The sequence below is a fragment of the Sinocyclocheilus anshuiensis genome, unplaced genomic scaffold (genome assembly GCF_001515605.1).
Source record: "Sinocyclocheilus anshuiensis isolate Anshui unplaced genomic scaffold, SAMN03320099.WGS_v1.1 scaffold2493, whole genome shotgun sequence".
Taxonomy (NCBI): Eukaryota; Metazoa; Chordata; class Actinopteri; order Cypriniformes; family Cyprinidae; genus Sinocyclocheilus; species Sinocyclocheilus anshuiensis.
This window is the reverse complement of record NW_015549322.1, coordinates 103,895-116,346: the sequence shown is the minus strand read 5'-3', so window position 1 is coordinate 116,346 and position 12,452 is coordinate 103,895. Positions and strand designations below refer to the sequence as shown.

General features: G+C 39.7%; 2 protein-coding genes across 3 annotated transcripts in view; one reads left to right on the top strand and one right to left on the bottom strand.

The window, feature by feature from the left end:
• Positions 1 to 9,123, top strand: part of nuak2 (NUAK family, SNF1-like kinase, 2) — a 14,425-nt gene extending 5,302 nt beyond the window's left edge. The window contains exons 2-6 of the mRNA XM_016444852.1: positions 1,184 to 1,304; positions 1,391 to 1,542; positions 4,992 to 5,057; positions 6,386 to 6,638; positions 7,742 to 9,123. Coding sequence (XP_016300338.1) covers positions 1,184 to 1,304; positions 1,391 to 1,542; positions 4,992 to 5,057; positions 6,386 to 6,638; positions 7,742 to 8,736 — 1,587 coding nt within the window. The 3' untranslated portion in view covers positions 8,737 to 9,123. The remainder of the gene's footprint in view (positions 1 to 1,183; positions 1,305 to 1,390; positions 1,543 to 4,991; positions 5,058 to 6,385; positions 6,639 to 7,741) is intronic.
• An 83-nt stretch (positions 9,124 to 9,206) lies between these two features.
• Positions 9,207 to 12,452, bottom strand: part of ccnd3 (cyclin D3) — a 9,115-nt gene continuing 5,869 nt past the window's right edge. For both annotated transcript variants that reach the window (XM_016444853.1, XM_016444854.1), the window contains one exon: positions 9,207 to 10,544. In XM_016444853.1, the coding sequence (XP_016300339.1) occupies positions 10,458 to 10,544 (87 nt within the window). In that variant the 3' untranslated portion in view covers positions 9,207 to 10,457. The remainder of the gene's footprint in view (positions 10,545 to 12,452) is intronic.

The following is a 12,452-nucleotide window of genomic DNA, read 5'->3' as shown; positions in this document are numbered from 1 at the left end:
TCTTTTTTCAGGATTCTTTGATGAATAAAAAGTTAAAAAGAACAGCGTTTATTTAAAATCAAAATCTTTTCTAACAATATAAGTCTTTATTATCACTTTTTATCAATTTAACACATCCTTGCTGAATACAAAAAAATAAAAAATACTGACGCCAAACCTTTAACCTGTATATTGTTAGAAAAAATGTATATTTTGACCTAATATGGACAAAGGCATGGCTATTATAGCTGTAACGGAGTAAACCGAAGATATAAACGTTTTGAATGATAAAACAAAGACAATAAACACTCGACTGACTGCGACAATATAGTTTATATGTGCTATTCAAGCCATCTCTGGTATTTTCATAATAATTAAGGCCCCGTGTCTGTTTGTATCGTATAGGCGTTTCGTCCACACGGATCCGGCGTTTTGGGTGAAACCGATATTTTTTGAAACGATGGCGTCATCAGTCCACGTCTCGCCCCTACGTCACGTAACAGCAACAAAAACATGAACACTGAACGATTGTCTTTTTATTAACTAACATTAACACAGATTAATAAATGTATTGTTCCATGTTCGTTTGTATACCGCGCGCAAGGTTTATGCGCACAGTCCAAGTCTTCTCCATTTTTAGTGTATCTCTGAGGCAGAATTACAGCGCCACATGCTGGTCTGACATGAATACTACATCGTTTTGTGTCGGTTTCGTGGTTTCGTGTGGACGCAGATATTTCTCGAGACGAGGGGGAAAAAAGATCAGATAGGGAAAGCTCTGGCTTCGTGTGGACGTAGCCTAAGTATATTTATAATCCATTGCTAATCGATGTATTCTTTTTAAAGTAGCCTATGGAACATATTTTCTGCCTCATTCTGTGACAAGAAGCCTCATTTGGCTGGTGTTGTGGAGTAAAAAGGTTATAATGTTCTCTTTTGTTGGACAACAGGTTTAGAAATGTGAATACAAGGGAGGTTTAGCTTTAGGCATTTTAATTGAAGCATGTTTAGCTTAGTTAACAGAAGGCTACCTGCTGCCATCAGAGCAAGTGTAATTACTGCATTCACGCACGCGCTCCTCGGATGCTCTCATTTCCACAGTTCTGCTTTTAAGTCGGAATGTGAAAACAACGTCTCAAAGATGTGTTGGATTTGTATTATTAGAGCTTTCCGACTTGAGTTCGGTCTCGTTCTTGTTCTCCAGGTGGCCATAAAGTCGATCCGTAAGGAGAAGATCCGGGACGAGCAGGATCTGATGCACATCCGGCGCGAGATCGAGATCATGTCGTCTCTGGCTCATCCGCACATCATCAGCATCGATGAAGGTACGGATCCACAGAGCGCTCTGATCCAGACACACAGACGCGTCAGTGTGCTCCACCGCTGAGAGTGATGTGACTGTGTGTTTCAGTGTTCGAGAACAAGGAGAAGATCGTGATCGTGATGGAGTACGCCAGTAAAGGAGATCTGTACGACTACATCTGCGACAAACAGCGCATCTCTGAGAGCCAAGCCAGACACTTCTTCAGACAGATCGTCTCTGCCGTACATTACTGCCACCGGGTCAGAACACACATTTCTTTCTTTCTAATCCAAGCGTTAAAACCTGTTCTGTTTCTATAGGGTTATTTCCTATTGCAAAATGTTTTAAAATACAATGCAATGTTTTGATGCTTGGTTTCAGTGGATTGAAGCTTAAGGGTTGATGATGCTATTAAATACATTTGAAGTGGATCAAAAAAGTTCAACGTTGTTCGTAAGACAAAAACGCATTTTGGTTTTGATCCACTTCGAATCTCACTTAAAAGTAAAACGTACGTATAATATCATCCGTCATAATTGATCTGAAATTGAATAAAAGTTAACTGAAATTAAAATATATATAAAAAAACATTTAGTTGTACTAAATTAACTAAAACGGAAATACAAACGGATAAAAACTAAATAGAAAAAAAATTTTTTTAAATGACAAAAAACAACAAAATTACAAACTTAAACGTAAAAATACAAAATTAAACTAACGTTGTAAACAATTTTTTTTTAAATAATTTAAAATACTAATAATACTAGAATAACTGCTGTAATTTCTATTCTTTAATGTCTGAGGTTATAGAGATAAATTAAAATGTTAAGGAATTAATTTATTCCAGTTATCGCTTATTTTGCAACGTTTCTAAATTCTGTTTAGTTTAAGTTGAAGTACTAAAATAACTAAAACTATAAAGACAACAAACTTATGAACTTAAACGTCAAAATTAAAACGTAAAATTAAAAACTGAAAATAAAAAAATTAAAATAATAATTAAAAACTATATTATCGTGTTACGTGACGTTTAAAATAACACTGCTGTAATTTCTATTTATTAATGTCCAAGGTAAATGAAATTAATTAAAATATTTAAAAAAACAAAACAATTTCAGTTATTTTAACATTTCAAATTTTTTAGTCTAAGTACTAAAACTACTAAAACTAAGACTAAAATAAAAATGAATAATTATGTAGATAAATAAAAAAAAAGACAATCACAACAAAAATACAACTTGAAAGCTTTTTAAAAATTGCATTTATTTTTATTTACCAATTCAAAATAATAAAAAACTGCAGTGGTACAGTAATGATACAATTTTTATTTGATTGACCAGTTTATCAGTCATTCTATCCTGTGCTATCTCGTCTACAGTGGCTATAACCGCTTTAACGCTAACACATTTAGCTTGTTATGGGTGCAGTTTTAGAGGTTTAGTTTAGCAGATATCTGTCAACTGCTGAGGTCAGCCAGACTAGATGTGAGCATTTCTCACAGTCAGGAGAACTATGGGAAGGCTCTGGGGTTGCATAACGCGCATCAGCCTCCGCATGACTGCGCAAGTTTCACGCAACGCACACTACCAAACACAGCAAGAGCTCCGAGAGCAAACCTCAGCTGGAAGCGTCTTTGAGAGTCGCAGGCGTGGCTGCAGAGCTTTTGTTATGAGGTTAAATGAGGCTTTGCCCTCCTGCAGAGAAACACAATCACGAAAGACTCGCATTCCAGCTCTGACGTGAGTCTGTATTTAGAGATCGAGTGTTGGGGAATCAGAGGAAAGTCTGGGGATTTTCAGGAAAGTGTTTAAGAGTGAAACTGAAATTTTAAAACAAAGTGACGTCGTCGATCACTGGATCATTCATTAAAGGGAAGGTTACGGATTACTAGCTACCGCATTTAAAATGTAACAAGTAGTGTAACTTTTCAGTTACTTTATTAATGTAACTGATTACTTTTCTAAATTTCTAACGAATGTTTTCAACGGTTAATCATATTGAAACATTAAGTAGCACTCACACACTGATTACTGTCAGACGTTCTGAGGTTAAATACAGAGTTTGATAGCTATGATACTGGTTTTGGAATAAAATCTTTGCATGGCTATAGCGGGAAACACTGGCATCTGACAATCTAGCCTTGGAAAAACAGTTGATCTTAAAAAATAAAGCATAGATAAACCCTAATGTGACCATGGACCACAAAACCAGTCATAAGAGTCAATTTTTTGAAATTGAGGTTCATGCATCATCTGGAAACTGAATAAATAAGCTTTCCGTTGATGTATGGTTTGTTAGGATAGGACAATATTTGGCCGAGATACAACTATTTGAAAATCTGGAATCTGAGGATGCAAAAAAATCTAAATATTGAGAAAATCATCTTTAAAGTTGTCCAAATGAAGTTCTTAGCAATGCATATTACTAATCAAAAATTAAGTTTTGATATATTTACAGTAGGAGATTTACAAAATATCTTCATGGAACATGATCTTTACTTAATATCCTAATGATTTTTGGCATAGAAGAAAAATGTATAATTTTGACCCATACAATGTATTGTTGGCTATTGCTACAAATATACCCCAGCGACTTAAGACTGCTTTTGTGCTGCAGGGTCACAAATAGGAAATAAAACAGTTATCGCATAATTGTGTCCTAAAATAAGTTTCATATTTTAGAGCAGTCAATGCAATTTATGAAAGAAGTCAATTAAATCTGTATGTGTGTGAAAAAAATCAGATGTAACCCCCTTTGTAATCATTAACATTTTCAAAAGTAACTAATTTAATTACATATTTTTCGCAGTAACTGTAACATATTACGGTTAAATTTATTTTGTAATTAAATTACGTAACGACGTTACATGTAACTAGTTACTCCCCAACACAATATTGAGAAAATCATCTTTAAAGTTGTCCAAATGAAGTTCTTAGCAATGCATATTACTAATCAAAAATTAAGTTTTGATATATTTACAGTAGGAGATTTACAAAATATCTTCATGGAACATGATCTTTACTTAATATCCTAATGATTTTTGGCATAGAAGAAAAATGTATAATTTTGACCCATACAATGTATTGTTGGCTATTGCTACAAATATACCCCAGCGACTTAAGACTGCTTTTGTGCTGCAGGGTCACAAATAGGAAATAAAACAGTTATCGCATAATTGTGTCCTAAAATAAGTTTCATATTTTAGAGCAGTCAATGCAATTTATGAAAGAAGTCAATTAAATCTGTATGTGTGTGAAAAAAATCAGATGTAACCCCCTTTGTAATCATTAACATTTTCAAAAGTAACTAATTTAATTACATATTTTTCGCAGTAACTGTAACATATTACGGTTAAATTTATTTTGTAATTAAATTACGTAACGACGTTACATGTAACTAGTTACTCCCCAACACTGGGGATAGTTGACCCAAAAATGAAAAATCTGTCTTTAATTACTCGCCCAAACCCGTAAGACCTTCGTTCATCTTCGGAACACATTGTTGAATAAAGTCGTTATTTTTGTTTTATTTGCGCACAAAAGGTATTCTCGTAGCTCCGTAAATTACGGTTGAACCAGTGATGTCACATGGACTATTTTAACGATGTCCTTACTGCGTTTCTGGGCTATATCTATTTAGAATTTAAAGTCGGATCAGATTTACAAAAATCGACGGGTGTGGTTTCTAAATATCTCCGTTTTTCCAACAGAACGGTATTGTTCATCGCGACCTGAAGTTGGAGAACATCTTGCTGGATGACAACGGCAATATAAAGGTAAGTTCGGGACAGAATTAATTTTTAATTTACGAAGGTTTTACAACTAGATCATTGGACCTCATTTAAGAATGATCAGCAGAATAAATGTTTGTTTTATTATTCATTTATGTAGTAAACCAGGGGTGTCCAATCCAGCCTGCCCCAAACACACTTGCCTGGATGTTTCTAGTAATCCTGAAGACCAGTGGTTCTCAATCCTGGTCCTGGTGAACTCCCAATGTATCGTACCTTATACCGTATCGTAAAGACTCCAAGGCCTCAAATGCGCGTCAGATAAGAAAGACATAAAAAACGTGCCTTGTTGGGGGTTCTCCAGGACCAGGATTGGGAACCACTGCTGAAGACCTTGATTAGCTTTGTGTTTCATTAGGAATGGAGATAAACTCTGCAGGACAGTGGTCCTCCAGGATCAGGACTGGACAACCTTATTGGAAACTGTTGAACAGACCTGGACAGACCTTTGAGAGTCTTAAGCCCCGTTCACACCAAGAACGATAACGATAAAGATATAGTTCTAAAAAGAGTCCACACCACAACTATAATGATAAAGGCACAGAGAAACGAAATAGTTGGAATCACTTTCAGAACGATTTTTTTCCAGCTGATGAACGATAAAAACATTGACAGCCAATCATAGTCAATCCTGCTGTCGCGAGCTCGAGAATTTAAAGAGGCGCTGAGAATAAACAGACGATATTGTCCGCTGGTGTGGACGCTTGTATAGTTATCTTTATACAGTAGTTTTCGTCCCTGGTGTGAATGGGCCTTAAAGGGTTAGTTCACCCCAAAATGAAAATTCCGTCATTAATTACTCACCCTCGTGTCATTCCAAACCCGTAAGACCTTCATTCATCTTCAGAACACAAATTAAGATATTTCAAAATTACGGTTGAATCCCTGATGTCACATGGACTATTTTACCGATGTCCTTGCTACGTTTCTTGCCTTGATCGTGGTAATATCTTTGCTGTCTATGGAGGGTCAGGGAGCTCTCAGATTTCATCAAAAATATCTTAAGTTGTGTTCTGAAGATGAACGAAGGTCTTACGGGTTTGGAACGACATGAGGGCGAGTAATTAATGACGGAATTTAAATTTTTTGGTGAACTAACCCTTTAAAGCCATTTTCTCTGTCCTGACTTTCATAGTCTGTTTGAAACATTATCTCTGATACTTCTGTTTATTAAACAAGACGCCGTAAGACAAACACCCTATTGAAACTTGCTTGAGATAACGGCATAAATCTACTTTCAGTTTTAAAACTTGCAGAGCGAAAGGCCAACGACCGCTAGATGGGAATCACTGAAACCACTGTCTGTTTTTCAGATCGCTGACTTCGGGTTGTCAAACCTGTACCAGGGTGATAAATTCCTGCAGACGTACTGCGGCAGTCCCCTGTACGCTTCGCCCGAGATTGTGAACGGCAGGCCATACAGAGGACCGGAGGTGGACAGCTGGTCTCTGGGCGTCTTGCTGTACACCCTGGTTCATGGAGCCATGCCTTTCGACGGACAAGACCACAAGAACTTGGTCCAGCAGATCAGCACTGGAAACTTCCGCAAACCCACCAAACCATCTGGTGAGGCTCTTAAACGATATAGAAGACAACTGAAACTCAAGAGACCTCCTTTGTGTACTGTTTGCCCTATTTTTAAACCAACGGACGAAACTGGTTTACTGTGTTTGTCAAAGGTCCAGACTTGGCTCTTTCAACCATGCCATGTAGAAGTTTTATAGATGGAGCTTATCTATTTCTAGCAGATAAGCTTTTATAGCAGATAGCCTTCCATCTGTTGACCATTGCATGGCAGTCTCATAAATTTGAGTTCTGACTGTTGAGTGCACACCGGCAGCAACTTTATTGCTGGAGGTTGTCTGGTTGCCATGATGTTGGTTGTAGTGGCTGTTTTAATGTTGATTTAACATTTTTGATGAGGTCCAAGTTCTCACATGGTTTTCCATGCATCATTTTTAGCTATGACCCTACATTACAGATAACCGCGAAACTGCTCAGAGTAACGTGAACTAATCTTGCTACGCAATGTTTCACAGCCCTGTTCCTAGAGGCACACCAACAGTACACATTTTGGATGTCTCCCTTACCATTTCAGGTCTTTTAGTCTCTACTAACAAGCTGATGAGTTGAATCAGGTGTGTTTGATTGGGAAGAGTTCGAAGATGTGTACGATTGGTGTGCCTCCAGGAACAGGGTTGGGAAACACAGTATCGGGATACTGTGCACTGTTTGTGCTCCCATGCATTCATTCCCATTAGTAGTCAAAACACTGCATTGCTGATCATTTGCATAGTTACATAAAACTTTGAAACTGTGCCACATGGATACACCTGCTTTGCACTGCCAACAGTCCCTCACGTTGCTAACTCTTACCGAAAAAGAATGACTTCCAGAAGCCAGTCGGTTTGCATGCAGCTTTGTAGTCTGTGATGTTGTAGGCCAGGGGTATCCAGTCCTGCAGCTGGACGGCCATTTTCCTGTAGAGATTAGCTCCAACACACCTGCCTCTAGTGATCCTGAAGACATTGGTTAGTTGGCTTGGGCAAGTTTAATTAGAGCTGGAGCTAACTCGACTGGAAGGTGGCCCTCCTGAAGCAAGACTGGACATCCCTGTTGTAGGCCATACATTTGTAGCATTAATCCTAATCCCTTTTGTCGCCCCACAGATGCGTGTGGTTTGATCCGTTGGATGTTGATGGTAAACCCAGAGCGTAGAGCTACTTTGGAGGAGATTGCGAGTCACTGGTGGCTCAACTGGGGCTATCAGCTCCCTCTACTGGCTCAGAGTGAACCTGCAGCTGCGCATCAGGATCCAGGACATGCGGCCGCTGCATGTCAAACCGGTGGCCCGACTCGTATTGCGGACTGGCTACGCCGCACCTCTCGCCCTCTTCTGGAGAGCAGCTCTAAGATGCGCTGCCTGTTGCGGACAGGTGGGGCCACCGGAGGGGAACCGGTCCAGCGACAGCGCTCCATACGCAGGTCGCGCAAAGAAAACAACGTCTCACAGACCATGCAGGAAGCTCCTCGCCCATCTAAAGGAATTTTAAAGAAGAGGGGAAGTCTTAAACAGAAAGCGCCCAGTGACTCCCAGGCTACACCCTTGGAGGAGAAGAGCCAGAACGCTTTGGCGCCGTCTGTCCTGCCTCCACCCCCTAAAGGCATCCTGAAGAAGCCTTCGGAAAGCGAGTCAGGCTATTATTCCTCTTCTCCGGAGAGCTCCGGAGAAACTCTTGGGAACCCAGAGCCACACCGCAAGGGCATCCTCAAACGGCACGGCAAGTTTTCCGGCGGCCTGCAGGAATTCGGCTCGCTGGATCAGCTTGCACCCTCCTTACCAACGGTGGTCAACAGATCCCGACCGAGCGGCGCGATCAGCGAGGATAGCATCCTCTCCTCTGAGTCCTTCGACAGACTTGACCTACCTGACCGCGAGATTCCAGTCGCCCCAATGGAGCGACCAGCAGGTGGACGCAGGATGCGAGGATGCGTGTCCGCTGACAATCTCCTCGACTTGAGGGAAGAGTCTCAGTACCAGGGACACTGGGAAATGGACATGGCCTGCTACCTCGCAGGAGTGTCCGATAGCGTGTTTTCAATTTCTGACTGCGAAAACGTCACTCAGACTTACAAACAAGCCTTGGGAGCAACCGCAAGCTGAAACGCACAGGGACTACAATGTGCAGAGATGACGCAACTCCAGTTGCGCTACAAAAAGGAAGCTGGTTGGAAACAAGGAAAGTACTTGGAAATGTTCTGGAGCAATGCCAGACAAAGAGTGGTCAGGGAATGGTTTCAGGCCCAGCAGGAAATGGGCTTTCGTAGAGGACAGGACGTCCTGTTTAGGACATGCATTTCATTCTGAGGGAACAGCAGTTTGTGCAACATGCAAAACAGTGGTTTTTATAATGTAGACTTGGTTTGAGAAAAGTGCCTTTTATTTCGTCAGCTGCCTTGCTCCCAGTGATGAACAACTGATTGGTTATTCTTTGAAATGTTTTTAAATGACTGTTTAGGGTGTTGGCTAGTCAAAAAAAAAAAAAAAAACCAAAGATGACTCATGATAAAGTTCAGAACCATTGTGAGTTCAGTTTGTTTTTAAGGTGAATACTGGTGGTAGAACACAACAACGATACTGCAAAAACTCACAGTGCAAAGACTGACTAAAGTGTAGATCGTTCCCGCCAATTTCTGACTTTTAAAACATGCTATTATCTGCTCAGAGTTCACAGGTGCACGGATACAATAAACTACTGTCTGTTTATGACTGTATGTAGTCCAGACTTTAGTTTTGCGTCTGTTTCATGATAAGAATCGTGCAGATAGGAGTGTATGAACTGCTTCCATGTCGCAGTTTATTAGGATGGTAAAATACAACGTGACCTTTCAGAATAAGATGAAACTAAAAGCACTTCTGAACATTCTGTCTTCGAGAAACGTGTTGAAATGGTGAGATTTACTGGATGTTAACAATTGTGTGGTTACAACTATTTAGGAATGGGATGGAATGGTGTTTTGGTGTCATAGCGGGGTGTTTGGGCTTCATCAGTAAATCTAAACTCTTCATACAGTATTTGTAAGAGTGTCACGGTTTGAGATAACCCAGGTAGTGAGGTGTTGTTCTTCTGTTTGGTGTTATATTTTGTTCGAGTTCATGCATGTTTATTTGCCAAAGTGCCTGATTTATCTGCCCTGGTGTCTCTTTGACTCAGTGGAACAATAAAACTGACTCTCTGGCTGTCGGTTCTTCTGTACCCATCACGGTCTCCTGGATAACCCTAAATCACATTTATACTCGATAGTATGTGAGAACTGTGTTGCAGCTTTCATAATTTAAGTGTTAATGAATTTGAAAGTAATTAAGGCAAATAGTATGGAACAATGTCATGCCAGTATATATCATGGTAGTGTTTGTGGTTCAGAATTTAATTTATGCTAGTTTTAATTAAAATCTAATCTTAAAAAGAATCGCATGATGAAGAACAGGCTCAATTTCTTAATGCAAAACCATTCTGTTGATCTTTTGACTTCAGGGTCAGGGCATTTCTGCTTAAACCAGCACATTGAAACCATTCACCATCCACATCAATGCTGTTTATTTTCACACATACATGTCTTTAAAATTGAAAAGGAGTCTATCAATAACATACATTCGAGTCTAAGAGCAGCGCATTAAATAAATGTCGTGTGAAATCATGCAGTGTGTGTGTTTGACAGGGCGAAGGTTTCCTGACAATGCAAATATTTGCTTGGGTGCAGAACGTCTGCGATGTTAAAACTAATGCGAACATCGCCAACAAACGCTAATGTACCGGAACCGTCAACAATAAGCGGGAAAACACTAGAATCCATTGGCTGGAGAGGGTTTGATGCATCCAGCTGTCAGAGCGGGAGGACCTGCTCGGGTGGAGACGGCAGCATCTGATTGATGGTCTCCTCCAGCGACGAGAAACAGGAGCGCAGGGACACCTGGAGCACAGAGAGAGTCTGGCTCAGTCATCGAACCCTTGTGAGTAGGGATGTAACGATTAAATGGATGCCACCTTATTGGGACAATAAAGCCCTCCCTTCACCTACCCTAAACCTACCCGATACTTTACTTCATTTAATTAAATTAACTACTTTATAATTTTTATTTGATTTATTTATTTTAATTTTTACTTTATATTTTTAATTACTTGCAACTTTTTGATTATTTCCTTCATTTTTATTGAAAATAAATGCCTTTCCGATGTGATATGAGATTTGAAAAGGGAGAAAAAAAAGTTCGGCAAAAGGCGGATTCGAACCCGGGTCGATCGCGTCAAAAAAAGACTTTGTTATGCGCTTTAACTTCTACACCACTGGAGTTAACGATCAACAGCCGTCTTTTATAGTGTTGACTAGCCCTATCTCACGTTTGTGGGTGGAAAAAAACATTTAAGATACCTTTTGTTGCAAGTGTAGTTAATCACAGTAATAGCAACCCAACGTTCTCCTCAGAATATTCAGCAAACTTACTTAAATCAGAATTTAGTGCCGGTAACAGTAATAACGTAAAAATGCTGGAGGCGAATGAGATGAGACGAGTGACGTGCTGAGTGATTGACAGGAGGCGTGGCTATGGAGGACTGCGGTGTGTGACGTTGACGTGAGCTCGCTGTCAGAGAGGAGAGAGAGAGAGAGAGAGAGAAAACGCTGCTGATATCGTTTTATCGATCCTGCGGGAAAGCAGTATTGAACCGTTTTAAATATTTCTGTATACTATGTGTTGAAAAACAATAATTTTTGACAAAACTATTAACAAACCCAAAAGATTCGTATAGGTATAATGCATATTAAAGTTCATAACTACTTTGTTTACAGCGGTAACCAAGGAAACACCGTATCATTGCTGTTCACAAGTGCAGCGCTGCTTTGTTTACAGCGGTTACCAAGGAAACACTGTATCATTGTTGTTCATAAGTGCAGCTCTGCTTTGTTTACAGCGGTAACCAAGGAAACACTGTATCATTGCTGTTCATAAGTGCAGCGCTGCTTTGTTTACAGCGGTAACCAAGGAAACACTGTATCATTGCTGTTCATAAGTGCAGCGCTGCTTTGTTTACAGCGGTAACCAAGGAAACACTGTATCATTGCTGTTCACAAGTGCAGCGCTGCTTTGTTTACAGCGGTTACCAAGGAAACACTGTATCATTGTTGTTCATAAGTGCAGCTCTGCTTTGTTTACAGTGGAAACCAAGGAAACGCTTTAAGCGCCACCTGCTAGCAGAGAGTGAAGGTGCGTCCCAAATCGCGTACTTATGCACTATTCTATGACGTTTTGTAGTGTAAATAGTGCGAGTAGTGCGTTCACACTGAAAATTCCAAAAAGAAAAAGTGCACTTTAAATACCCGGATGATGCACTTAAATAACCGAAAAAACGAAGTGTGGAATGTTGGACACTTAATGCACTCGACTGTTGCAGCTTTAATTACATAGTGAAGGGGGAGGGGCTATCAGACTCCGTTTATGAATGACAGAATAACCTTATGTAATTCATACACTACATGGTTGAGTACATAGTGCATAAGTACATAGTGTATAAGTGTATAGTGCGTCATTTGGGACACAGCTTGAATCTGCGTCTCGTTCAGCTCGTCTGCCGTTTCAGTTTCATGCAGATATTTTTTATGCATACTTTCACAAAACTGAAGTCAGACCATTCTGTTTCTGCTTCAAATTTCGAATTTATACAATCTAATTTAGATTAAAAACTGCTCATGTTGCATGTATGCAGCATCTTTGTTTGGATCATGATTAAAATGCAGTGGTTGCCTCTAATTTTAAATGGAAAGAGCACAGACAAAGCCTTAGTTTGTTTATATGAAGAGATTTATTTTATTTGTGTTACTTAT